Genomic DNA, 26,472 nt, shown 5'->3' with positions numbered 1-26,472 from the left:
CGCAGGCTCGGTGGCCATGGCTCACGGGCCCAGCCGCTCCGCGGCATGTGGGATCTTCCCGGACCGGGGCACGATCCCGTGTCCCCTGCATCGGCAGGCGGACTCTGAACCACTGCGCCACCAGGGAAACCCGCTTATTTATTTTATACATAGTATTTTGTATTTCTTAATCCCCTATCCTTCCCCTGCCCCTCCCCCTTCCCTCTTCCCACTGGTAACCACTAGTTTGTTCTCTATATCTGTGAGTCTGTCATATTTCCCTAGTTTGCTTTATTTTTGAAATTCTCCATATAAGTGGTATCATACAGCGTTTTTCTTCCTCTATCTCTTATTTCACTTAGCATAATACCCTCCAATTCCATCCATGTTGTTGCAAAATGGCAAAAGTTCGTTCTTTTTTTGTGGCTGACTAGTATTCCATTGTGTGTGTGTGTGTGTGTGTGTGTGTGTGTGCACGCGTGTGTGTGTATAAAGAAGATGTGGTATATACATCTTGGCAATTGTCAGTAATGTTGCTATGAACATTGGGGTGCGTGCATCTTTTCGAATTAGTGTTTCTTTCCTTTTTTAACAGTAATTTAAAGTTTATTCTGGCTATAATGCAGGTTATTCTGACTTTAAGGTAGCATACCTGGCATACTTCTGAGTCCGTTCCTGAGAAATTCTTTTGTACTTCTCTCTCTCTGTTTTATAGATCCATGCAGTCTATGGCACTGGGGGGGGGTCATCTGGGTCTGGATCATATAGCAGTGAACAAATGGATGAAAGAACGTTAGAAACAATTAAAGGAGGAGACCACTGTGATCTTAGAATATTGAGACAAATGCTGCCATTAGTGTTAATGTCTGAATGATAAATTCTTGTTGCAAATGCAACCTTAGGTAGTTTGAAGGGGTAGTCTGTAGGAAAATGAATTGTCAAAAGGAATACACCACCTTGATATGGGTTTTCATTAGCTTCCATAATTGTGGCTTGCCAATGAAACATATTATCCCCAGCTGGACCTGCAGAGCAGTGTGCTGGAGGGTCACGGGCCAAATCACTAAGTTCCTTATTAATCCCTTTCAGCACCATAGTCTGTGCTTTTCCTCTGGCCCCTCACAGTCCTGGTGTGTGCTCAAAGATCCGGTCAAAACTCTTGATTATCTGGGCGGCTGGGAAGGAGTCTTTTCATCCTATCCTGGCTCTGCCAGACACAGGCACCTTCTTACTAAACAGAGAGGTTGGACTGGGAGGGTGGGGTCAGAGGCATGTAGACGAAGCTGGGGGGAAGGGTAGATGAGCGGTGGAAACCCTTAGACTCAGAGAACCATCGAGAACCTGAAGGAGACCATCCAACTTAGTGAGGGGGTGGGGTTGTTGTTTTTTGTTTGTTTGTTTGTTTCTTTTGGATACATACCCAGGAGTGGAATTGCTGGGTCATATGGTAGCTCTATTTTTAGTTTCTGGAGGAACCTCCATACTGTTTTCCACAGTGGCTACACCTATTTACATTCCCACCAACAGTGTACAGATCTCCACGTGCTTGCCAGCAGTTGTTATTTCTGTTCTTTTTGATGATGGCCATTCTGATAGGTGTGAGGTAATACCTCATGGTAGTTTTAATTTGCATTTATCTGATGATTAATGATGTTGACCATCTTTTCATTTGCCTGTTGGCCACCTGTATGTCTTCTTTGGAAAAATGTCTATTTAGGTCTTCTGCCCATTTTTTCGATTGGGTTATTTGGGGTTTTTTTTAACTGTTGAGTTATATGAGCTGTTTATATATTTTGGATGTTAACCCCTTATTGAGCATATCATTTTCAAATATTTTCTCCCATTCCACAGGTTGTCTTTTCATTTTGTCAGTGGTTTCCTTTGCTGTGCAAAAGCTTTTAACTTTAATTATATTCCATTTGTTTGCTTCTGCTTTTATTTCCTTTGCTTTAGGAGACAGATCTAAAAAAATATTGCTATGATTTATGTCAAAGAGTGTTCCACCCATGTTATCTTCTAGGAGCATTATGGTTTCCACTCGTATATTTAGGTCTTCAATTGGTTTTGAGTATATTTTTGTATGTAATGTTAGAGAATGTTCTAATCTCATTCTTTGACGTGTAGCTGGACAGCTACACGTCAAAGAATGAGATTAGAACATAAACAGAATTTGGCGATACAACAAAAGGAAATATGCATTTACATTTGAGCCAGTAACTCCAATTTTTCAGAAATTAACCCCGAAGACACATCCACAACAATGTAAAAATACTGCAATGTCCGTGAATATATTAATTGATAAAAACATGGTATATTCACAGAGTGGAGCACTATACTATTAGCTATAAAAAAGAATGAGCATGATCTTTGTAAACTAGTATGGGGTGCTTCCAGGATAGTTATGGATATAGATATATAAAAGAATGTGTGAGTTTGGGGCTAATGTCAATGATACCAAGCCCAGTGCCTTCCCATCCTGGTATGAAGAGGCTTTGAGAGATGAGGAAGAGAGAGCCTGAGCCAGAGCTGCAGCCAGGGCTCATACTGCTACGCTGGCCAGTGGGTGTTCCAGGGCATGTCCCAAAGCTCCTCCAGTCCCTAGTGAAGGCTGAGCGGATACTTCACATTGTATTTAAAGAAAGCAGTCAGTCTTCCAACTAGTGGAGGGCCAAGGTGTGGCTCATGGGAACACAACATATAATATATTTGTGTTCCTAGACAATATGCACAAATCGGAGATTTTTCTTTTTTCTATTTTTAAATGTTGTTCCTTTCAATTAAAGATGTGTTTAGGTTCAGAGTCTAAGTTTATTAATGACATGACTCACACATTTAGTGCAGCTTATCAGGTTGAGAAATAAGAATTTTGGTATTATGTAACACAAACTGGAAATCCTCGAATCATTTCTTGTCATTCGGAACATTGGAATATGGATTTTTTGTGAAAAAGGAAATTATTCCACAGTAAAGTCTGTGTGATCATGAGATACAGAAAAAAAAACTGAAGAGGTATTCACTTCTTGGTTTGTTTTATTCCTTTTAGTCTTTCTTTGTAAAATTGAAGTATATATACCTGGATTCGGTTAGCTTACTTAAGAATGTGGGAGAAGTGAAATCACAGTATTTTGCCTTCTTGCACACGTGCTCTTTTTTTTTAATTTATTAATTTTTAGCTGCGTTGGGTCTTGGTTGCTGCAAGGGCTTTCTTTAGTTGCGGCGAGTGGGTCTACTCTTCATTGTGGTGCGTGGGCTCCTCACTGCGGTGGCTTCTCGTTGCAGAGCACGGGCTCTAGGCACGTGGGCTTCAGTAGTTGTGGCACGTGGGCTTCAGCAGTTGTGGCTCGCGGGCTCTAGAGCACAGGCTCAGTAGCTGTGGCACACGGGCTTAGTTGCTCCGCGGTATGTGGGATCTTCCCGGACCAGGGCTCGAACCCGTGTCCCCTGCATTGGCAGGCGGATTCTTAACCACTGTGCCACCAGGGAAGCCCTGATCTTTAATTGTTCAAATATCAATTTAGCGTCTGCTCTTCAGAAGGCTTTTGGATGGTACTGGGGATGCTAAGAAACATAGACCCAACCCCTGCCTGTAGAATTCTAGAGTCTAAGAGCAGCATTCATAGAAAGCAGCTGGTGAACGAAGATCTAAAGGCCCAATAAAAATCAGGGGTAAGAAGTGGGGGTTGAGGGGTTCCTCATGAGGAGTCTAGTGTAAATGTCCTGATGCAAGGCACTTTGAGACTTTAGGACAATATAGAAGTCCTGCAGTGGGAGATAATTTTAAGTTAGGCCGTATGGTGAGCCAGCCAGTGAGGCTGTGGAAACACTGAACAGGGGTCAGACCCTCAGATGGTGGGTCTCAGAGTTGAGAGACTTAAGCCTGGAATGGAAAACTGCCCTTAACAGTTACTTTGAAATCATGAGTAAACCAGAGAGAAATCTCCACCCAGGGCAGGGATGGAACGTGCCCCGTGCTCCTGTCCCAGTGCAGGTGAACACAGTGCACAACCTAGGTGTTTTATGCACATCATCTCCAAGGAGTGTCTTTGAAATAAAGGTGACAGTAGTCTGAAACTGGAAACTCAGAAGCCAGTGGGCTGATACTCTTTGCTGGGGGACAAGGAGTCAGAGCCCATTCTATTAAAAGGGCATTCGCATTCAGTTTTTTTTTTTTTTTGGTTGTAATTCCGCAAACTCTACGAGAGGTGTACATTTTCGGTGATGGTAAAATTAATGACGATAGGGGTTGTTTAGATGAAAGGGCAGCTTGGAAGGAAGAAAGAGTTAGTCTTGGAAGCAAATTCTAGAATATTTGAATTTCATTCAGTTGGAAGGAAAATGTAATTTTCATATTTGATTTATTGGGGAAATTAAAGATTCTTTGTAAACAGCACTTTGGACTGATTTGGTGTTCCATGTCCTAGAATGCCACATATTCTGATATCTCCTGGATTTAAAAATTCCTTCAGGGTGGGTGGTATCGTCTGCAGCCAAAATAATCATAATCATGGTAAAAACAGACATTGTGTAAAGTCTCAATGTGGTCCAGGCGCTGTGCCAGGTGTTTTACATACATTACCTGCATGCCACTAGCCCTGCAAAATAGGGCTTAACAAAGCCACTTCACCTGAAGCTCACAGAGCTTGGTGATGGACCTGAGTTCACACAGCTAATAGGTCACATGGCTGGGACTGGACCTCTGGTCTGAGTTTGTCCAGAGCTCGTGCCATTCCACTCCTCCCAGCCTGAGGCTGATGATGAGTCAGTTAATTCACTGTGGTCATATGAGGATCACCCTGACTTTTAACTTGGAATTCTTAGGAGAGTAGGACCTTGATGTAAGACAAGCAGCTTCAGGAAAGCAGAGAGTGGAGTTACAGGATTGATCATGTGTCAAGGTGAGGATCTGAATGTGGACTAAGGGTAGCACGCACAGCATAAAAGGAGGCCCCGGAAAAATCTCTGATGCTGTCATCCCCGGGAAGCTCTGGCCATAGATGTCAGGTTGATTTCAGCCTGGAAAGTCTCAGTGAGGTGAGGGTCTCTGTCTAATGGGGTTGGCCTCAGTTTTGCAGAGAGAGAGATAGAGACCTGAGCCCTAACAAGAATTCATGTGACGATGCTGAGTGTTATGAGGGGACCCCCAAAAGCAGAGGGGGCCAAATAGAATTCTGTACAGTTCTTAGCCCTGGGAGACCCAGAAGAGCTACTGCTGAGTCATCCCCTCATTCCACCCGAGTGATCTCAGGGAGGGAAGGGCTTCATCTAGCAGGATCAGACTCCAGTTCTGCAGAGGGGGACGTCTTGGCCATAACCAGAGTCAAGGTGAGGACCCTCAGTGCTAATGAGGGGGTCTCTCCCCCAAGGAGGGAGGCTCACAGGGTGGCGCCCGTCTTGTCAGGCAGAGATGGTCGGAGCAGCGCCCTGACTTCCCCCCACTAGGGCCTCGGGGAGGTGAGGGCTTGGTTCGGAGGCTGGAGGACCCAGGACCATAGAGGGAGGGGTCCCGGGCTCTGATAGACGGCACCAGCAGGACACAGGGACCGCTGACCCCTGAACAGTGGGCGTTCCCGCAGAGTCCCGCCCCTACCGTCAGCCCTCGGAGACCCCACGCAGCGCCGGATGCGGCTCCCCCGGATTTCCGCTTCGGAAGTGAGGAGCCTGACCGGGAGCCGCGGCGTTTGTTCGTCCGAGCGTGGGTTTTCGGGACTCGTCCGGAGCCACGGTGAGGACCTGAATGTAGCCTGAAGGGACCTTCCCTCCCCTCTCCCCACTTAACAAAGGTAACCCCCCCGCCTCCCGCCCCTGCCTGCCATCAGCAGCGTGGGACCCTGATCTGACGTATATGCCAGAGGAGTTGCCGTCTGGAGGGCCTCAGAGAGTGGAGGGCCTTTGTCTAGAGGGGGCGGCTTCTTAGGCAAAGGGTGTAGTCTTGTCCCCAGCAGGTGAAAAGTGGGACCTTCAGAGCTGACGAGGGTCCCTCCTTCCGAAAGGCGTGACTGCACGGGGCCCCCTCCCGCCTTCACTCGCGCGATGCCCTAGAGGAATTCAGGCTGAGAGAACCCCTCATTTCTGCCTGGGGTGGGAAGTGGGGTTGGGGGCTAGGGGACGTTCGGGTAGAGAAAGGCCTTTATGGAAAGGGGGCAGGACTTCCCTGGCGGTCCAGTGGTTAAGACTCCTCGCTTCCACTGCAGCGGGCGCACCTTCGATCCCTGGTGGGGGAACAAAGATCCCACATGCCACATGGTGCGGCCAAAAAGAAAGGGCGGGGGCGTGGACCAAGGGGGTGTTCTGTACGCTAAGTGAAATAAGTCAGACAGAGAAAAACAAATACTGTATGATTTCACTTACATGTGGAAGCTGAAACACAAAACAAATGAACAAACAACAGAACAGAAACAGTTATGGATACAGAGAGCAAAAGTGGTTGGGGGAGGAGAGAAATTAGGTGAGGACAATTAAGAGATACAAACTACCAGTTACGAAGTAAATGCGTAAAGGGTGTGAAATGTAAAACAAGAGGTAGTTGGATGGATGGATGGATGGATGGGTGGATGGATAGATAGATAAGGCAACCCCATTAAGCTTAGGGAGGAGACTTGGCCCTAAAAGAAGCAGAGGTAGGACCATCAGTGTTAGTAAGCAGACCTTTCGTGAAAACAGGGAACTGCACAAATCAGCAGCCCTGCTCTCAGACCTGGGAGTCCCCAGATAAGGTAGCCGGGATGTGGAGCCCCCGACTTCTCTTCTAGCTACTCAAGGAGGTGAGAGCTGCGGTCTGAGGCATGTAGATTCGGGTCAGTGGAGGGAGGAATCCCAAACCCTACCCGGACTGGACGCCAGAGTCCTGAATGAGGACTGAGGGAGCCACCAACTCCAGAACAGTGGGGTCGGAGAGTCCCACCCTTGCTGTTACCAGGCGTAGCCGAGCCCCAGATCAGCTTTGGCAGAATGAGGCTCACTCTGACTGTAAGCTCAGGTCCCAGGAAGATGAGGACCTTTTCTGACGGTCATGGGCTCACGTCAGCAGAGGGCAAAGTCCCAGGCAGGGTGCAGAGTCAAGGTGAAGATCCTGAGTGAGGAAATGGAGACTGCTCCATACACAGTGGAGAGAGCTGCATCTCATGCCGCCCCTGCCGTTAGCCCCGGGAGGCCCAGGGCAGAGCTGGCAGGCTCAGGTGCCCCCTAACTTCTGCCTGTGGGGTCTGAGGGAGATGAGGGCCTTGCTTTAAGGGCTGGCTTCCCAGTTCAGCAGAAGAAGGGGAGTCCCAGGCCATGATCGATGTCAAGGCACAAATTCTATGTGAGGAATGAGACAACCGACTCCCCCAGAACAGAGGAGACCCCACAAAGTGCCACCTCTGCCTTCACCCTGGGAAGCCAGGTTTAGAGCTCTCAGGCTGAATTGCCCTCTCAGTTCCTCCAAGGGTGGTCTCAGGGACATCAGGGTTTGGGTCTAATGGGAGAGGCCTCATTCAACATAGGGAAGAAGCCTGGTTCCTAACGAGAGTCAAGGTGGTAACACCGAGTGAACGTGAGGGAGCCCCACCCAGAAAGAAGTGAACCACATAGAATCTCATCCCTACTCTCAGACCTGGGAGGGAGACTCAGGCATGGTGACCTGATGAATATCACTCACGTTTTCCCGGACCATGGCAGGGAGGTGAGGAACCTCCTTGATGGGAGTATGGGCTCAGGTGAGCAGCCAGAGGATTTCCAGGTAATGCCAGGAACCAAGGAGAGGACCCTGAGAATTGAGGGGACCACCTACACCACAATAGTGAGGGCCACAGAATCTCTTCCTGCCTGTCAGCATTGCAAGTCCACACACAGTTGTAGCTAGAGAGACAAGAAAATTTTCTTTCTAGCGGGTCTCGGGGAGTTGGGGGCCTTAGTATGAGGGGATAGACGTCAAGTCAAGACACAGAGGATGTCCAAGTCCTGCTGTGCGTCAGGGTGAGGATACTGAGGGATGATGTAGATGCACACCCACCCAAAGCAGTGGGGGCCCACAAACTCCCACCCCCCTCAGCCCTGGGAAACCCCAGGTAGAGGTAGCCTGATGTGTCACCCCTCACTTCGGGCCCCAGGGACCCAGGCAGATGTGGGCCTTGATCTGAGGCCAGAAGACTCAGGTGGGCTGAGGGAGGAGCGTAGATGCCGTCTGAGTGAGGGCGGAAGAGGCCAACGATGCCGCAACAGTGGGGTCCCGTGGAGTCCAGCCCCTGCTACCAACCCAGGGAGGGCATGGACGGGGGTGACTGGCAGTGGCTCACCCTTTCTTTCATCTTGGGGATCTCAGGAAGGTGAGAATCTTAATGTAATGCAAGCGAACTCAGATCAGCGGAGGGAGGATTTCCGGGATTTGCCAGGACTCACGGAGAAGATGCTGAGGACTGTGGGGGGAAGTCCACCCTGTGCCAGCGGGGACCGCGCAGAGTCCCTCTCCATTGTCGTTCCTAGAGGCGCCCCCAGGCACAGATGTGAGGCACAAGTGCCTATCAGTTCCCCACTTGGAACTCACAGGGAAGTCAGCATCTTGGTGTGATGGGTCAGCAGAGGGAGGAACCATAGACCCTCCCCTGAGTGAGAAATGGGGACCGTGAGGGAGGACCACACGTTATAGGGCCTCAGCCTGCCTGCTGCAGCTTTCAGCCTCTGGAGACTAGGGGCGCTGTGGCCAGGTAAGGCCATCGTCACTTCCACTGTTCGGTCTCAGGGAGCTGTGGGCCGTACTGTGAGGAAATGTCCTCAAGTCAAGAGAGAAAGGAGCCCCCAGATCCTCCCAGGAGACCCAGTGGGGACTGTGATTGACGACTGAAGGTAGCACACCCCCCTTCCACCGAATCAAAGGCATAATAAAGAGTCCTGCCCAGGCCTCTGCTCAGACCTTGAAGGCCCGGAGCATGGTTGTCAGGCGGAGGCTCCTCATTTCTTTGTATCATTTCTAAGGGAGACGAGATCCTTCGTCTGAAGGTGCCGCACCAGGGGCAGCAGGAGGGGTCCCAGACCCTTGGTATCGACAAGATGAGGACGCTGAATGGTTGAGGACCAACAAGTTCAGGACAGAGCAGCTCCCACAGAAGTGTCAGTGCTGTGCACCCCGACAGTGTCCATGACTCAGTTCCTTCTCGTGGGCCCCAGGGAGCTTTGAGGTGTCACCTTTAGAGCAGCACAGGAAAGAGGTCCTGGCCCTACCAAGAGTCGATGTGACAATCCTGTTTGTGAACGAAAGGGACCCTTGGAACCCAGAGAGGGCCTACCCTACCAGGATCTGTGGTCACCGCCGTCAGCCACAGGCAGGGCTGGCAGGCTGTAGCCTGAGGCTCACTCACTCTCGCTTCTTACCCTGGGTTCTCAGGGGACAGGCTGACCAAGAACAAGAGCCTAGTGGTTCCTAGAGCAGTGCCCTCAAGGAAACGTGCAGAGCGGCCTTCTTCAAGTCAGGGTGGGACCTCCCTGCTGAAGGTGCTCACACCCTCTCACCTTCCCTCCTCCAGGTTCCAGCATCACCTGCTCTCCTGCCCACTCCCCCGCTTGCTGTCCCTGCCCATAGTCATGCCTCGGGGGCAGAAGAGTAAGCTCCGTGCCCGTGAGAAGCGCCACCAGGCCCGGAGGGAGACCCAGAATCTCGGGGGTGCTCAGGCCACTGCAGCACAGAGAGAAGAGTCGCCCTCGTGCTCCTCTTCTCTTTCTCGGGGTACTCCCCCGAGCTCCCCTGCTGCTGGCACTCGCCAGGAGCCTCAGGGAGCCCCAGCCACTAGCTCTCGTGCTGCAGGGGTTTCAGGCCCAGGATCTGATGTGCGTGCCAAGGGCCCGGTTCAGGCAAGGAAAAGTTCCTCCCGCGCCTCAGCCTCCGGTGAGAGCTTTCAGAGAGATCCTCTGATCAAGAAGGTGGGAATGTTGATAGAATTCCTGCTGGAGAAGTATACAATGGAAGAGCCCATTATAAAGGCAGACTTACTGAAGCTTGTGAACAAAAGGTACAAGGGGAAGTTCCCTGAGATCCTCAGGAGAGCTGCTGAGTGCGTTCAGCTGATCTTTGGTCTTGAGTTGAAGGAAGTCAAGCCGGGTGGTGATTCCTATACCCTTGTCAGCAAGCTACATGTCAGCGATGATGGGCGTCAGAGCAGTGGCGGGCGGTTTCAGAAGAATGGGCTTCTGATGCTTCTCCTCGGTGTGATCTTCTTGCGTGGCGACCGCGCCTCTGAGGAGGAGATCTGGAAATACCTGAATGTTTTGGGTGTTTATGTTGGAAGGTGTCACATAATCTTTGGGGAGCCCAGGAAGCTTATCACAGAAGATCTGGTGCAGGAAAAGTACCTGGTGTGTCGTCAGGTGTGCGACAGCGATCCCCCGCGCTATGAGTTCCTGTGGGGCCGGAGAGCCCGCGCTGAAACCACCAAGATGGAAGTCCTGGAGTTTGTGGCCAGGATCACTGGTACCGTCCCCAGTGCCTTTCCAGCCCATTATGAAAAGGCTTTGAGAGATGAGGAAGAGAGAGCCCAAGCCCGAGCCCGAGCCCGAGCTGCAGCCAGGGCTGGTACTCGAGTCAAGGCCAGTGCGCCTTCCAAGGTCATGTCTAGCAGTTCCTCCCACCCTTAGTGAGGTCTGAGGCAGCTTCTTCACTTTGTGTTTGACCAACGCTGCCAACCTTTTCAGTAGTGAGAGGCTAAGCTGGGGCTGGAAAGATCATAATATATATCTTCTTTGTGTTCCTGTTTTACAGTAGTATCTTTCAAATGTTGTTTCTTTCACTAGAATGTTTCTTTAGATTCAGAATCCAAGTTTATAAATGACATGGATCACATATTTGTTGTTGTTTATCAGGTTTAAGCGTAAGAGTTTAGGTACTGTGTAGTACGATGTGAAAACTCCTTGCATCTTTCTGGGGTTGGGGTTCTGGACTGAGATAATATGGCATTGGAATAGGAATTTTCTTGGAAATGTGAAAGAATGCTGTGGTTTTAAAATGAAAAGCAAAGTAAAGTTTAGTCAAATTTTGGTTTGTCTTATTCACCTTTGTCTTTCTCTTTGTAAAATTCAAAGATATACACCTAGATGTCCTTAGCTTATTCAAGAATGCCGACAAAATTAAATAGTAATAAGTTACATTCCTCACTCAGTGCCTCATTGATTCCCATCTGTAATTGAGCATCTGCTCTTTGGAAGGTTCTGTGCTGGTAGTGATGATGCTAAGATAAAAAAGACCCTGCACCTGCCTGTAGATGTTGAGAGTATAAGAGCAGCTATTATATAAGGAAGGTGGTGTGATGAAAAAACCCAGTGAGGATGGTGGGGAGAGAGTCCAGATGAGAGCAGTGAAGTATAAATTCTCTTAGCCAGAACACTTTGAGTTTTAGGTTATTTTGCAAATCCCTCCTTGGGAGGTAATTTTAAGTTGGCTGCGTGGTGAGCTAGATGAGGCTGTGATAATGGTGAGCAGGGGTCCAGTGCTTTTGCCCCGGTGCAGGTGAACACGGTGCACAAACAAACCAGGTGTTTTATGCATATTGTCTCCTTTGTGGTGGGATGCTGAGAAGCCCCTGTGCTGGCACTCTGTGCCCTGGGTTGGAGGAGCCCCAGCCCGCTCCATTAATTAGTTACCGGGTTTTTTTAATTGGAGTATAATTGCTTTACAATGTTGTGTTTCTGCTGTGCAACGAAGTGAATCATCTACACGTATACATATATCCCCTCCCTGCTGGACTTCCCCCCACCCATCTAGGTGGTCACAGAGCACCAAGCTGAGCTCCCTGTGCTGTACAGCAGGTTCCCACTAGCTGTCTATTTGACACATGGTAGTGTACATAGGTCAATCCTAATCTCCCAATTCATGCCACCCCGCCTTCCCCCGTGTCCACATGTCCGTTCTCTATGTCTGCGTCTCTGTTCCTGCCCTGCAAAGAGGTTCAACTGTACCAGTTATCTAGATTCCACATATATGCGTTAATATATGAGATTTGTTTGTCTTGAGTGTAATCTGGCAGAACTCCTAAATGGGCCCAGATTTTGGTGGTGATGAAACACATGAAAATCGGTTGGGGGGACGGGTTTGGGAGGCAGGGGAATTATTGGTCCTTGACACAAATTCTATAAGGTTTGATTTGCATCCTGGTGGAACCCCTGCCTCCACAAATGAAACAACATATTCTCTGATAGGGAAAATGTACTCAGGGTTACTTGCTAAGGAGCACTTTGGTTAATTCAGCTTTCTTTGTCCTAGAGGCCTGCATAGTCTCTGACATCTCCTGGATAAAATGAAAAATTCCTAGAGATGAGGGTATCTCTAGGACAGAGAAGACCAGTCTCTTCTGGTATGAAAATAAGCATCATAATAACTGCCATGCATGAAAGACCCAGACATCGCCAGCCACTGTGCCAGGTGCTTTACATATATCACATATGTTCCGACAGTTCTATAAGATGAGGCTTATCAAACCCACTTGGCAGACAAAGAACTTGCAGTATTCTCCGGACTGGTAAAGTGACAGAACCGGGAGTACAGCCCGGTCTGAATTCCTCCAGAGCCCATACTGTTCCACTCCTCCCAGCCTGAGGCAGCCCTTCTGTCTCTTAATCCATTTCTCCTCTCACTGCTCCGTGACGTCTCTCAGGCAATAAGAAAGAGGAACTTGTAGCCAAAATATTAAAAGCAGGCCTAAAGAAGGAAGGTGAACATGAGAATCAGACACCATTTGGGGATTGTCTGTGGGCTTCGTTTACCTAGGATCCTCCTGCCCCTTGCCCTAGGCTTCCCTGAGAGCTGATTGCCCCGGTCCCGGCACGGGGGTCCAGTCCCAGAACTTTGCGGCATCACAGCGCCCTGCCCCTGGGTCTTCCCCAGTGTGCCCTCGTGTCCAGACTGGAAGCTGACCTGCTGGCCAGCTCTTCTCTGCATCTTCCTCTGGAGGCTGCACTCAGCTCCCGGAGGAATGGACAGCCCATATGCCCTGCCCTCCCCTGACTCGGAGCATCCCGACTCCCCGCAGATCCCGTTCGTCACCGTGGACCCCTGGGACAGCAGCTACCCTTTCCATGTATCTGTTCACTTCAGACAGTGACGTTTACACACCTCCTCATCCCCACTGGGTGCCTCCACCACATTCTCAGTGTTTGCAAGCCTGCTGGTGACGAGACTCTGATTTGGTATGGACTCTACAGGGCCTTGGCTTATAACCCCAAGGCTAGGGAGGCCTTGTTTGAAACAACGTGATATTTGCAGTAGGATTTTAATGAAGTGTCTTCTTTGAATCTGGCCACTGAATCCATACACTGATGAGTGAACTTAATTAAGGGGTCCAAAACCAAAGCCTTCTTCCTAAGTGGTAAAGGAGGAGGGACCAAGGAAATCACTGTGTAAACAAACATCTGCTGAGGCTGAATTCCTAAAAACCCATCTTGGAGTCCTTCTCGGAGGTGGAAAATGGTTCTTTGTCAGACATGCTAGCTTTGAATAACAAGGAAAAGTAATTCACCATCCTCCCAGTAGTCCTTGTCTGTATCGGTCCCAGGGGAGATGCTGTTTGTTCAATATGCTTAATGGCACCTGTTCGGGTGTTCAGGTATGTTCAGTCAGGTGATGGGTGGCTATGATTTTGACCATGCAACCAAAAGTTAGGAGAAAATTCCCAGCCTACTGAGATTTCACAGGTTATTGCAATTGGCAATGCAGAAAGGTACTGGTGAAAGCCCTCTCTGCTGAGATGTACAGGGTACTTTTGGAAATTAGATGGAATCCTGTATTTGAAAACATGTCTTACATAGTATGCACAAGAAAAACTTGGTGAATTTCAAGGTAAATTTGGCCTTCTCAGAAACTCCTCCAACTAACTAAGAGGGTTGTTGTCATAAGCAATTGCAGTAGTTGCTCTTTATTGAGCACACACTATACACCAGTTTATGGGAGACTGCAAACCTCATCCACATCCTGTCTTGCTCTCCTTGGGTTCCTGGGGAGACTATATTCCCAGTCCACTTGTAATTAGGAAGGGTCACCTCCAGACCAAGGCACGAGGGAGTCAGTATGGCACCTCTGTGCTTTCTCTTCCATTCAGCAGCAAACAGAGAGAGCCCGTGTTGAGGTGTGGAGCCACGCGACGTACATAGCCGGGATCTCGGAGTCATCTGTGAGCGGTGAGCCTCTGCCAACCTTCATCAGATTTTATGTGCACAAGAAACAGACTTTTGTTGTGTTAAGTCATTCAGATATCAGGTCTTCTCTGTTGCATCAGTTAGCAGTTACTTAATCCGAGTGATACACAACTACTATTTCTACTCTTAGGCTCATTTAAATGTTTTAATGACAGAGCTAATCATAGCATATATATTCTTCTTATAAAAACTTCTTACACACATAAATCAAATCTCCCGCCTTACAACATTGCTCGAAAATTCAGCCCCCTTTTCAAAAGTAACCACAATTAACTGTCTGGTGTGTGTCATTCTAAAGCTGATTTGAGGCTTCTTTGTACATAGATGTGCTACAAAAATATGTTGAATTTTTAACACACAGGGGCCACAGTGTACATATTGTTCTGTGACTTGCTCTTGTAACTTAATGGAAGTGATTGCAAGATCTTTCTGTGACAGCACTTATAAGACCCACCTCACGTTTTAAAACTGTCATCACCATTAGAAAAGGTCCCAGCCAGCCCTCTGGTCCTAAGCTACAGCGTGAAGTAGAGCCCCTCAGCCAACCTGTAGATCTGTGAGAACAAACAGTTGTTGTGTTAGGATGCTACGTTTTGTGGCTCTACATTGGGCAGTGGAAGTTTACTAATAAGTACATTAAGGACTAGCAGTTCATATTTTAATTTTTTATGTTCTTTGTCTTCCACAGGGAGCACATACTATTCCTAAAAATATTTTTAAGGTTAAGAAAAATAAACTTCAAAAGGCATGGGAAATTCTAATTACAGATGTTAGGGAAGCCTTTAAAATGGGAAAAATAAGCAAATAATTTACAAAAGAAGAGTGAAGTGACGCATGATTATTTCTCCTACAGAATGAAAACAAAAAGATTACCTATAGACTATTCTCTCTCCAGCTGGTGGATTGATAAAGAGAAATTTTATATCAGAGGATAAGTTCCTGATAGTTCATGAGTTTCAACATAGTTCTGGAGCACGTTTATCTCGCACCATCTAGAAAGGCGATATGTAGTTCGTAGGAGCGTGAGATGCTGGAACCAGACACCTGGTCTTTCAATCCCAGCGCTACCATTTACTAGTTGTGTAATCTTGGGTAAATTCCGTAACCTCTTTGTGCCTCTTTTCTTATCTGTAAAATTGTGATGATAATAATACCTAACTATAAGATTATTTTGTGAATTAAGTGTAGGGCATTCAGCACGGTGCCCACGAATTCATAAGCATTATATATGTGTTAACTATTATTTTATTATCAAAGCATTTTGCTGAGTTTTCATTGAAGGATTAATTGACATTTAATACAGGAAGAATATGGGCCCTATAGATAACCTTAACACTTAAAAACTACAATGTAGAAATACTAACCACTGAGAGGGAATCTGTCACATCTGTAGTCCCTAAAGCACTATCGGATGATTTCCATTAATATTAATTAGGTCAATAAAAAGTATTAATGTTTAAATACAAGCCATGGTTATCAGAAAAATTTATTAGCCTTAATACTTCACTCCCCATTTGTATAGGATAAATGAGGTAACTCAAAAGAGAGAGATTTTATGTTTTATCATTAGTAAATAGCTAAGCAGTGAAGAACTGAGGAACTCAGCTTTGACCACATCTTGGACTAAGTGAGATTTAAGGATTGTTTGGTATCCAAGGATACCTCTTAATGTAATTTCTATAAATCTGAGAAGAAAAGAGATTGTGATGATCTCATTTGAGAGTAATATGTGGAAGAAGGACCAGAATACATTGGAAATGCTGCCTAATCAAAGCATTGTTTTCATGTATATTTTATAGTTTTTAAGTGATTTTTTTAGCTTAATGTTTTGTAGCTGGAACATTTTATGTCATAATTACTAGTCTCATCAGAGATTTCATTTTTATTTATACAGATATGTGGAATCTATGATTAGATGTGTGCATTTAGGCCAGTTGGACCTCCTTTATTTTACATCAATGTACTTTTGGAATTTGGAATTCTCCTTTTTCAAGTATAATGCATGTATATCTGGCACAGCTTCCTGCTTGACTCTATTGTTGTGCCTTATGTAAAATGACATTTAGTTTGCTTCTCATTGATTAGAATCAATAACATAAGTCATAATTATGTCCTGGAATAATATGCATTTCTAGTCTGGCTGCACTGTAGGTGGTGGGATATGGCCTGGGAAGCTAATCATCCTTTATCATTTCTTTCCACTTGTGAAAGGGCACCCAGAACGCTAAACAATCAACTTCATAACTAAATATATAGGATAAAGTTGTTTATAAATTGGGGTCTCTTGTACTAAGGGGAAATATTGAGACCACTCTTTTTGCAAAACATAAATGGAGAACTAAGGCAAAGATAATTCAATCAGAATTTATGTCATCACCTCAAGATTTCAAGCCAAACCACAAGACTAGTACACTGTAATGTGTATATGTGTTGTGATGTCAATGTCCAATTCAAGTTAACTCTACATTTTATTGATCTGATGAGCACATTTGTTTGCTAAAGCCAAAAGACAATGCAGGTTCCCTGTCAGACTGTTATGATTGAGACCTCCTAAATTGTTTGGACTTATTGGCTTAATTATTCCACATTTGGGAATCCATGGAAGGGTCTCTGTTCTGGAACACTGATGCATGTGAGACTGTTGTGACTGTTCTCTCCTTTGCAAAATATTCTGCTGCCTTGGCTTCTGTATTAGTCAAGATAAACTAGGTTATGTTAGAGTGTCAAATTAATTCTGAAATCTCAGTGTTTTACCACAACAAAGGTTTATTTCTCAACCACACTACATGTTCAATGGGTATGGGGGAGGGAGGGGCATTTGGGGGTTTTCTCTGGGGCTTACCTATTCACTGAGGCAGGGGAGAGTGGGCAGAGAGTCTCTAAAGGGCTCTTCTCTGATTCAGCCAAACCCATCACTTCTTCTCCCATTTCATTGGCTGAAACCAGTCATAAATCCTCGGTTAGCCTCAAGGGGTCTGAAAAATGGAGCTTTCCATGTGCCTGAGAAGAAGGAATATAGAATTGGGTTTGGCGAGCACAGCACTGTCTGCTGCAGTTTTTAAGACACTGCCCTGTCCTGGTTCTTCTACCACTCAACCTGTTTTTTCTCTGCCTCCTCAATGGACTTCTTTTCCGTCACCCCTTGGGGAACTGGTGCTCCCCAAGTTACCATATCCGGTCCACTATTTTTTTTCTCCCCACAACTATCCCCAGGTACCTTCATCCACTCCTCCAGTTCTAACTGCAAACTATCTGCTGCTAACGTCCAGATCTATTATCCCAAGCCCTGACCTACCCACAAAGCTTTAAACATAAATCCAACGATGACTGATTCAAGGATATCTCAAACTCAATGTGAAAAAATATAAACATATTATTTTTTTTCCCAACGACATTCGTCCTCTTCCTGTATTCTTTGTCCCAGTTAGTGGCAGCGTCGTATTTCCAAGTCTAGATTCCTCCCTATCATTCCCAGCTCTTAATTTTGTACGCCATCTTAGCTAGGCTGTGCTGCACAGTTGTTTAGTCAGTTATCAGTCTAGATGTCCACTGTAAGGTATTTTTTAGATGTGATTAATAGTTACATCTGTAGGCTTTGAGTAAAGCAGATTACACCCATAGTGTGACTGGGCCTCATGCAATCAGTTGAGGGCCCCAAGAACAAGGACTGAGGTTTCCTGAAGGAATTCAGCCTCAAGACTGCAACACAGGGACTTCCCTGGTGGTCCAGTGGCTAAGACTCCGTGCTCCCAATTCCGGGGGCCCCGGTTCGATCCCTGGTCAGGGAACTAAATCCCACATGCATGCTGCAACTAAGAGTTCCCATGCCGCGACTAAAGATCCCGCATGCCACAACGAGGACCCGGCGCAGCCAAAATAAATATGTAAGTATTAAAAAAAAAAAAAGACTGCAACACAGAAACCCTGCCTGAGTTTCCAGTATGCCTGCCCTGCTATACAGACCTTGGACTCAAGAGTGTAACATCTGAGTTTCTAACCTACTGGCTTGCTCTATGAATTTCAGACTTGCCATATATATATGTATATATGATCTCTTATTGGTCTGTTTCTTTGAAGAACTCTAACTAATATACCACCATACACAAATGGAAGAGTCCCGCCAAATATACTTCCTAAACACTTCTTCATCCTCTCTGTCCCTATTTACCAATGCTCTTATTCAGAGCTCTGCGGTTTCCATCCTAGTTAATTGAACTTACAACTCTGATATTGACCAGCATCAATATCTTGAAATTACTTATTTCTTTTCCTGATAGTCATAGTTCTTTGTCCCCTTACTTATTGTTAAACTTTGTTTCTCACAATTCTAGCAGTTCCTTCCTGTGTGCTACTTCTAGGTGATCAGCAAATCTGATTTTTTAGATATCCAGATTTTTTTAGAAGCATATCAAATTAAAATCAAGAGTTTACTTGTGAATCACCTGAATGGTTGTCCTGTGAGTCGAGTGCATTTGTTTTTATACAGAGACACTGGCTGCTCAAAGACCTTGCCTAATTACCTGATCTACTGTAATAGTCCAGCTAGAACCTTGAGACAAATAGAATGCTATTACATTTACTCTTGACCATGCCACGAAATTTTTTAAGTTTATTTTTAACCAGGTGGCCAAGTTACATTAAAATTAGTGGTCTACACTGATCTATCAATTCCTTCACTTTTTTTTTTTTTTTTTTTTTTTTTGCGTTATGTGGGCCTCTCACTGTCGTGGCCTCTCTCGTTGCGGAGCACAGGCTCCGGACATGCTGGCTCAGCGGCCATGGCTCATGGGCCCAGCCGCTCCGCGGCATGTGGGATCCTCCCGGACCAGGGCACGAACCCGTGTCCCCTGCATCGGCAGGCGGACTCTCAACCACTGCGCCACCAGGGAAGCCCAATTCCTTCACTTTTACTTCTGAACACATCTGTCCATCTTTCTTACTTCTTCACTGAAACTCCTTTCACTACCACCACTAGGGATCTCCTGGGTGATAAATTCATTGGGTACTTTAAAATATAATGTTTATTTTTTCAGCTTTATTAAGGTATAATTGACACATAAGAATTGTATATATTTAAGGTGTACGATGTTTTGTTATATGTAAAATGTCAAAACACTGTGAAATAATCATTACAATCAATCTAATTAACACACTCACCACCTCACATAGCTACTATTTTCTATTTTTAATAAAAGTGATATATGTCCACTACGGTACATATGAAATTTTTAAAAAGTTTAATACAGAAATTGAACTATCACCTATAATTCCATCACCTAAAGATAACAATTAACTACTAACAGTTCAGTTGAATCATTATTAATAATTTGATGCATTTTCTTTCAGAAATACATACATTTATGACAATAATATATATTATAGAATTGCAATAAAGTACCTGCCATAAAACAGATAGGTCTCTTTCTTTTTAAAATAATACTTTGCAAATATATTACCATGTATTATTCTTCTAATATAAGTGATTACTCTGTACATTGATTTGTGCATTTAAAAATTTTTTTTATTTATTTATTTGGCTGTGCCCGGTGTTGGTTGTGGCATGCGGGATCTTCATTGCGGCATGCAGGATCTTTAGTTGCAGCATATGGGTTCTTAGTTGTGGCATGTGGAATCTAGTTCCCTGACCAGGGATTGAACCCAGGCCCCCTGCATTGGGAGTGCAGAGTCTTAGCCAAGGGACCACCAGAGAAGTCCCTGATTTGTGCATTTTATATATAACTTTATGAGTGCAACCATTTCTCTAACTTAAAATTTTTATACAAATTAGAGTCTGTTTTATTGATATGTCTATTGTGACACCAATATAATACTGTTTTAATATTAAACACTTAAAATACATTTCAAAATGCAGCAGCTATTTGCTATATTTATTCTTTCAGTTGGCTTTTAAAATTTCTTTGCCAAATTCGAACTGAAAATTCACTTGGATTTAGAGTAGGTTTAAGTTAATCCTACATGTTTTAAAAATGACTTCTTTATGCTATTTAGTCTTTTTAACTCCAAGCACATTTTGATCTTTATCCTACTTTAGAGCATTTGACATGGTTGGCTACCCTTTTGTGCTTGAAATACTCTTCCAGGTTGCTTTTGGAATTCTACTCACCATCAGTTTTACTCTCATCTTTCTGATCTTTCTTCTTATTCTTCTTGTGGTCTTCCATTTTGGGGTCTCATGCTTAAGTATTAATGTCTTTGTCTCTCCTCTGCTTTCATCGTATAAACACTCCTGGAAGACCTCATTCTTTCCCATGGCTTCAACCACTGTCTGGATGCTGATATCTCTCAATTCAAAATTTCCAGACTTTCTAGACCTCACGTCTTATGAGACCAGTCCTGTAGTACAGGGATCTTGGTTGCTTAAATGCCTCACATAATTATCTCCTCAACTGTGATGTTCTGGCAGAATCCTATAAGACACATCCACTTAGATGTCTGTCAGGTACTTAAAATGAAATCTGTCACAAATCTAGACTCATAATTTTATCTTCACCAACCTGCTCCTCCTCTTTCCTTTCCCCTAGGAGAATCCCACCACGATACTATCAGTTACCCATTCCAGAAAGCTGGGAATCACCATTAATCCCCTACATCTCCCTCAGACATTTTAGTCTTTTACTGAGATCTAGCATATCTATATATGTCTTAGTAATCTATCACCAAAATAATGCTGTGTAATAAACCACTCCAAAATGTATTGGCATCCAACAATAAACATATTCTCAAAATCACAGGTGTGTGGGGTTTGTGGACAACTCTGCTTCAGGCTGTGGTCTGTAGATTTGGTGTAGATCTACCCCACATGTGTTCATTCTGAGGCCCAGGATGAAGTAACAGCAACTTCCCAGGGTTTAGTTTTTCTCATGGCAGATCACTGGAGCCCAAGAGGACCAAGCCAAATACAGCAAGTACATGCCAAGGTTCTGCTCACATTATATCCACTAACATTATATTGGCCAAAGCAAGTCACATGTCAAGCTTAATGTCAGTGGCATCAAAGTACACGCTGCCCAACATGAAGCCATAGGATAGGTGTATATATGTAATTATTTCAGGGAAGTGAAGAACTGAGACCAATTATTCAACCTATCACAGCCTGATAATATTACTCAAATTTACCCCATCCTCCACATTCCACTGCTACTGCCTTAATTTGTATCTCTTAATTTCTCCCCCACGTTAGTGAATAACCTCAACTATTGTCTGTGATTCCATCCTTGCCCCCATTGAACGCATCTTTCACACACACAGTAGAGTCATCTTTATACAACACAAGTTAGATTGTGACTCTTATGCTTAACATCACTAACTGTGAATCAGGACAATGTATATGTTCCTTTGCATGTCATATAAGACCACTCTTGTCCTGGCCCTAGCCTCCTTTCCACAACTATGAACCCACCAGCACCATCTAGTCATAATGAAATACTTGCCATTCACTAAACAAATTCGAGAAAGAATTCTGCACTTGGAAGATCATACTGCCAGTGCCTCAAAATGTCTGACATACAGTTGATGCCAACAATAAATGTTTGGTAAAATAATAATTGTAAAAGACCTTAGTCCTGGCAACATAATTTTCTCACTCACTAGACTTTGCTAGCCTAATTAATTAATTAATTTAAGTAACAAACTGTTTGACCAGCTTTGCCTCTGAGCTCTTTCTGAAACCCTGACAAAATATCATTTTTTCTTATGTGGCCTTTCCTGTCTGTATGTCGTAGTTCTTCTCGTGTAGTTTTTATCTTATTTCTAATATTTTGCGTCATTTATACTCGGGTTATGATCCTGAAAATTTCATCCCAGGTGACCTGTTAAATTAGAACAAACTCAAAGGGAATGAAAATGGATGTTTCTATCATCACATAATAATGAACATACATACCTTTTGGAAGGAAAAAGGTTTAAAAACCCCAAAACAACTTTGGGAGCCAACTATACATTAGGAAATTTATGGAGATGGAAGTCAAACAGTACAATGTATATCTGTGGTTTAGCATGGTAGAGTGGAAAGAACATCAGTTTTGGAGACAGTCTGGCATCTGCATACCAGCTTTGACACTTTCATTCATTTAATAAATAGTTTGGAGTACCTACTACATGCCAGTCGATATACTAGTGGATACCAAGGTGAACAAAACATACTCTTATAGTACAATGGGAAAGTTGAGTATGCTAGAAATTATTATTTGCCAGTATTCGTTTTCTCTACTTTGTGCAAATAGGAAAATTTCACTTCCCTTCTCCCTTTAAAGTTGGATTTTGCCCTGTGACTTGCTTTGTTTAGATGAAATATGGATATATGTCACTTACATGAAGAGGCAATTAGTTGCCAGTACTCAACTCTCAAGCCATAACTTCCCCCAGTGTAGCAATCATGGAAATATTAATACATATTGAGAAAGCAACACCATAAGTTATTGGAACTACTGTCAGCATGAATCCATCAGTAATGCCCATGAGCAGGACCTTCCTGCTGCTCTGCTTTGAATACACAGTGTGAGAAAAAAATTCTGTTTAAAGCCTCTAATATTTGGGGAATATTTGTTACAACACTGTAACTTATACTAACCTGACAGATACAATAAATATAAAACAATTAATAAGTAGATGCATATAATAAAGGGGGGACTCAGGGTGCCATTGAAGTTAATGACAGAAGAATGATCATTGTATAGTGGTTAAAGATGACTTTCCTGAAGAAATGATATTAGACTCTGGGATGGATGAAATAATAGTTAACCAAGTAGAGAATGTTAAATGGAGAAATAGTGCCTGTCTTCTAGGGCTAAGGATTAAAATGATCTAACATATTAACTATGCTGAGCAATTGGCCTATAGCAAAAGCTTAATAAATACTAGTTTCCTTTTCTCATAGTCTCCTAATTGGCTTCTGCCAAAATATTCCTTTGACATTCACTGGACGCGTTCTAGGCTTCTGTCCATCCTTCTTAGTCTCTTCCAGCAGCCACCTTAGCTTTGGATCAGAAGATAATGCCATGTCCTTTCAGTGACTACAGGAAAATAATTCACTTCTACCATAGCTGAAAACTGACCTTAACTAATTTTAAACTGATCATTTTTAAGACCTTCTAGACAGACTGTCAAAGAACAGTCTCCTCGAATCACGACAGGCACTTGAAACCCAATATGTCAGAACAACTTCGGGGCTCTCCCCCAAACCAGAGTCTCTTTCAAGGCTCATTTCAGTAAATGGCCCTAGTATCTACCCTGTTGCTAATATCAGAAACCTAAGCATCATTCCTCTTCTTCATTACCCTTCTAAACTATAACCAAGAATCAAGATCTGTTGATTCTACTGTTAAATATTAGTTTAAAAATCTTCCTAGTTGTCTTAATTTTCAATAAACTGTCCTCACCATCATCTCTCTTTGATTGCTTCCTTTGCCTTCTAACTACTGATTTCCCTGCATTTGCTTTTATGCACCTTTTCCAATCTTTTCTTCCTCAAGTTTTAAGACCTGTAGTACCTTTTGGATTCAGTTTTGAGCTTCGTTTTCATGAATTTTAAATGGTACTTTAGATGGATCTTGAGATATTTTCCAGTTATCCCATTCTGATTTGTGCCCTAACACGTTGTATTCTCGGGGTTACTATAGGAATCTTCCAGAGTCCTACTTAGAGAATCCTGAAGTAGATTGAATGTCTGGAGGATTTGGTTAGAAAAGGAAAGCATCAGCATCGTTTCTCGATCTTACACAGCCAGGTGGCAGTGTTGCTTCTTGGAAGATAATCATCAGAGGTTTGTAGGTTTGGAACTGGGTTTAGGGCTTGACTCTTAGCATTTATTTTATTATTCTTTTGAATCCGATCTACTGGCACCTTATTTCTCCCCAGTCATGTCACTGGAGCAGCAACACGAGCCTGATTCCTTAACTTTTTCAGGTATCCTTTTTTTTTTTTAAACACCTCTGATTTCCTAGATGAAATATATTTACCTGAAAGAAAGATTGTATGAGGAAGAATTAAAATATAGTTCCTGGCTGTTCTTCCTATGGAAAGACTCATTATCAGGGAAGAAATTGTAGTTTCATTGCAACAGATTCTATGAAAACTGCAGCACAAGAATACTTTAAACAGTTTAGTCCATTCCATGTGACTGCAGGGTAATTAGTGAAATCCAGATTAATCAGAAACTTGCTAGGCAGCAGGGTGATTTGACTAACAGCCTGGGAAGGTACAAAATAACTGGGTAATGAAGTGAATCTGGTGATAATGTGCAAGACTGCTCCTGGGATTGTACAGAAATACATTATTTAGACAGATGCTGTATCTTGTGGACAAGAGATCTTTAAAACTGGAAATATTGTATCTTTCCTATCTGATTCTGCTTCATGCCCCCATGGACTAAAGATTGAAAAGCAGCATTAGAGAGGGGAATGTTTTAGGAAACTCTTTCCAGGTCCAATCTGATATCTGTCATCAAAGGTGGAGGATGTGTTCTGTGTTACTCTAGGGCTTTGTCACACATATGACCCTCATAAAAAATAAACACTGTCTCAAGTAGGAAGAACAGTTATCGCTCTCACTTTTTTTCATAGGTGATGAACTTGAAACTCCAAATGTGAAATGTGACAATGGAATGTAGTTACTCACAGCATGCAAAGACAAGCTTTCTTTCATTAGTGATGCTATGGGAGTTGCCAGGTATCCATACCCAGGCTGCAGCTGAAAAATCCTCTTTAATTTTACTCAGGCAGAGTGGAAAACTCCATGCACACATTATTGGGCAAATCATCAGCTTCATGGATGATATGAGCACATTTTTGCCCAGGTGAAGTTCTCAGGGATAAGTAAGTGCAAACAGCACCCACTGCTTATTAACTCTAACAAGAAGAGTTGGCCTTAGGCATAAAGGAAATAGGTGTCTGCCTATGTGGCAAGATTCAGGAAGCAGCCAAATGGCTTCTTGCTTTTCCCTGATACAAATAGATCTTTGTCCCTACCATTGCCATTCTCCCAAGTGGGACCGCATCCACAGGACCAAAGGTAGATGGTACGGTCCTTAGAGGGCAGCATGGGGATGCTAGACGAAATGCATGGCTGGGGCATTTGGCAAAAGGAGAAACAAAGAGACAGCAAATTTCTAGGCTTTGAGAGTTGAAACATAAGCAGAGTTTAGTTCAACTTCCCCGTGAGGAATTAGCAAGTAGAAAAAAATCAACAACAATAACAACAATAATAAAGATTATTCCTTAGGAATTGCAAGGCATTATAATGGGTGATGTGAGCAATAAAAATGAAAAAAATATATATATATATAAACGTTGTGCCCTCAAGAAGTTTAGAATTTACCTTGAAAGATAACACATGTGCATGTAAAATCCCACCTAACTGTTTAAGGCAACACACTACAGGTGTGAAATGTCTGACAGGGCAGGGGGTGCTTGAGCTCGGTAATCCAAAAGAATGCTCTTTGCCTTTTTTTCCTTAATGTTTAGTTTGTGATTTGGGAGCACATGGGCATTGCTCTGGGGTTAGAATTTAATGTTTCAGAAGAGGCTGGATAAAAGTTGAAAGGTGTTATTTATTTCTTAAAACCAAAACAAAGATATAAAGATAATCTGACTCTGCTCTCATCTCTCCAGTTCTAACTATAAACCACATAATTCAGTCAGCGAGAAGTGATTGAATGCCAGTCATGGGGGAGATGCCCTATATTTGTGTAGCATTTAATAAGTTATAAAATCACATGCATGTTTATACTTTCTATGCATCCTCATAACTTCTCTGCAAAGTAAGTGGGGCAGAAAGTACTCTGGAAATTTATGGTTGAGACCCCTGAACACACTGCCAAACTCAAAGGTCGATTTAACCACACTGATGCTCAGTGGATGGTTCTGCCATCAAAGGCCCTGGCCCCAGTAGGGGTGGAGACATAAGTCACACACATGAGAAGAAAAAGAAACTACAGAGAGATAGTAAAATTAAAAGGCATTGGACTATTAATCAGAATATTTTGATTTATACCCTGATGCTGTTGATTACACTGAGTGAACCGAAAGAAGTTACTTGATGTCTTGTGATGCCTATTTTTTCATCCATAAAACTAGCCAATAGCTTGCTTCAAGGGGTTGCACACATACTGGATAGGCTTTAGACACAGAAAGGTTCTACATAAATCTGTGACATTAAAAGGGAAGAAAGAATGAAGAAGTATGAAGAGAAATTTTTGTATATTTATAAAAATATATAAGATTTTGGTTGATCTCTACAAGAACTTTTGAAGTAGGTATTATACCTTTTTTTAAATTTTTTTTAATTTTTTGCGGTACGCAGGCCTCTCACTGTTGTGGCCTCTCC

At 43.9% G+C, this 26,472-nt stretch overlaps 1 protein-coding gene and 1 pseudogene across 1 annotated transcript; one reads left to right on the top strand and one right to left on the bottom strand.

Moving 5' to 3' along the window:
* Window positions 1–705: 705 nt before the first annotated feature.
* On the bottom strand, window positions 706–1,074 carry LOC132418307 (ubiquitin-conjugating enzyme E2 D3 pseudogene; annotated as a pseudogene).
* Window positions 1,075–9,534: 8,460 nt separating this feature from the next.
* Window positions 9,535–10,581, top strand: LOC132418319 (melanoma-associated antigen B1-like). The gene has a single exon (XM_060002140.2). The coding sequence runs from the start codon at window positions 9,535–9,537 to the stop codon at window positions 10,579–10,581; it is 1,047 nt and encodes a 348-aa protein (XP_059858123.1).
* The last annotated feature ends 15,891 nt before the right edge of the window (window positions 10,582–26,472 follow it).

The sequence above is a fragment of the Delphinus delphis genome, chromosome X (genome assembly GCF_949987515.2).
Source record: "Delphinus delphis chromosome X, mDelDel1.2, whole genome shotgun sequence".
NCBI classification, from domain to species: Eukaryota; Metazoa; Chordata; class Mammalia; order Artiodactyla; family Delphinidae; genus Delphinus; species Delphinus delphis.
Note: the sequence above shows the minus strand (reverse complement) of the source record. Positions and strands in the feature narration are given on the sequence as shown.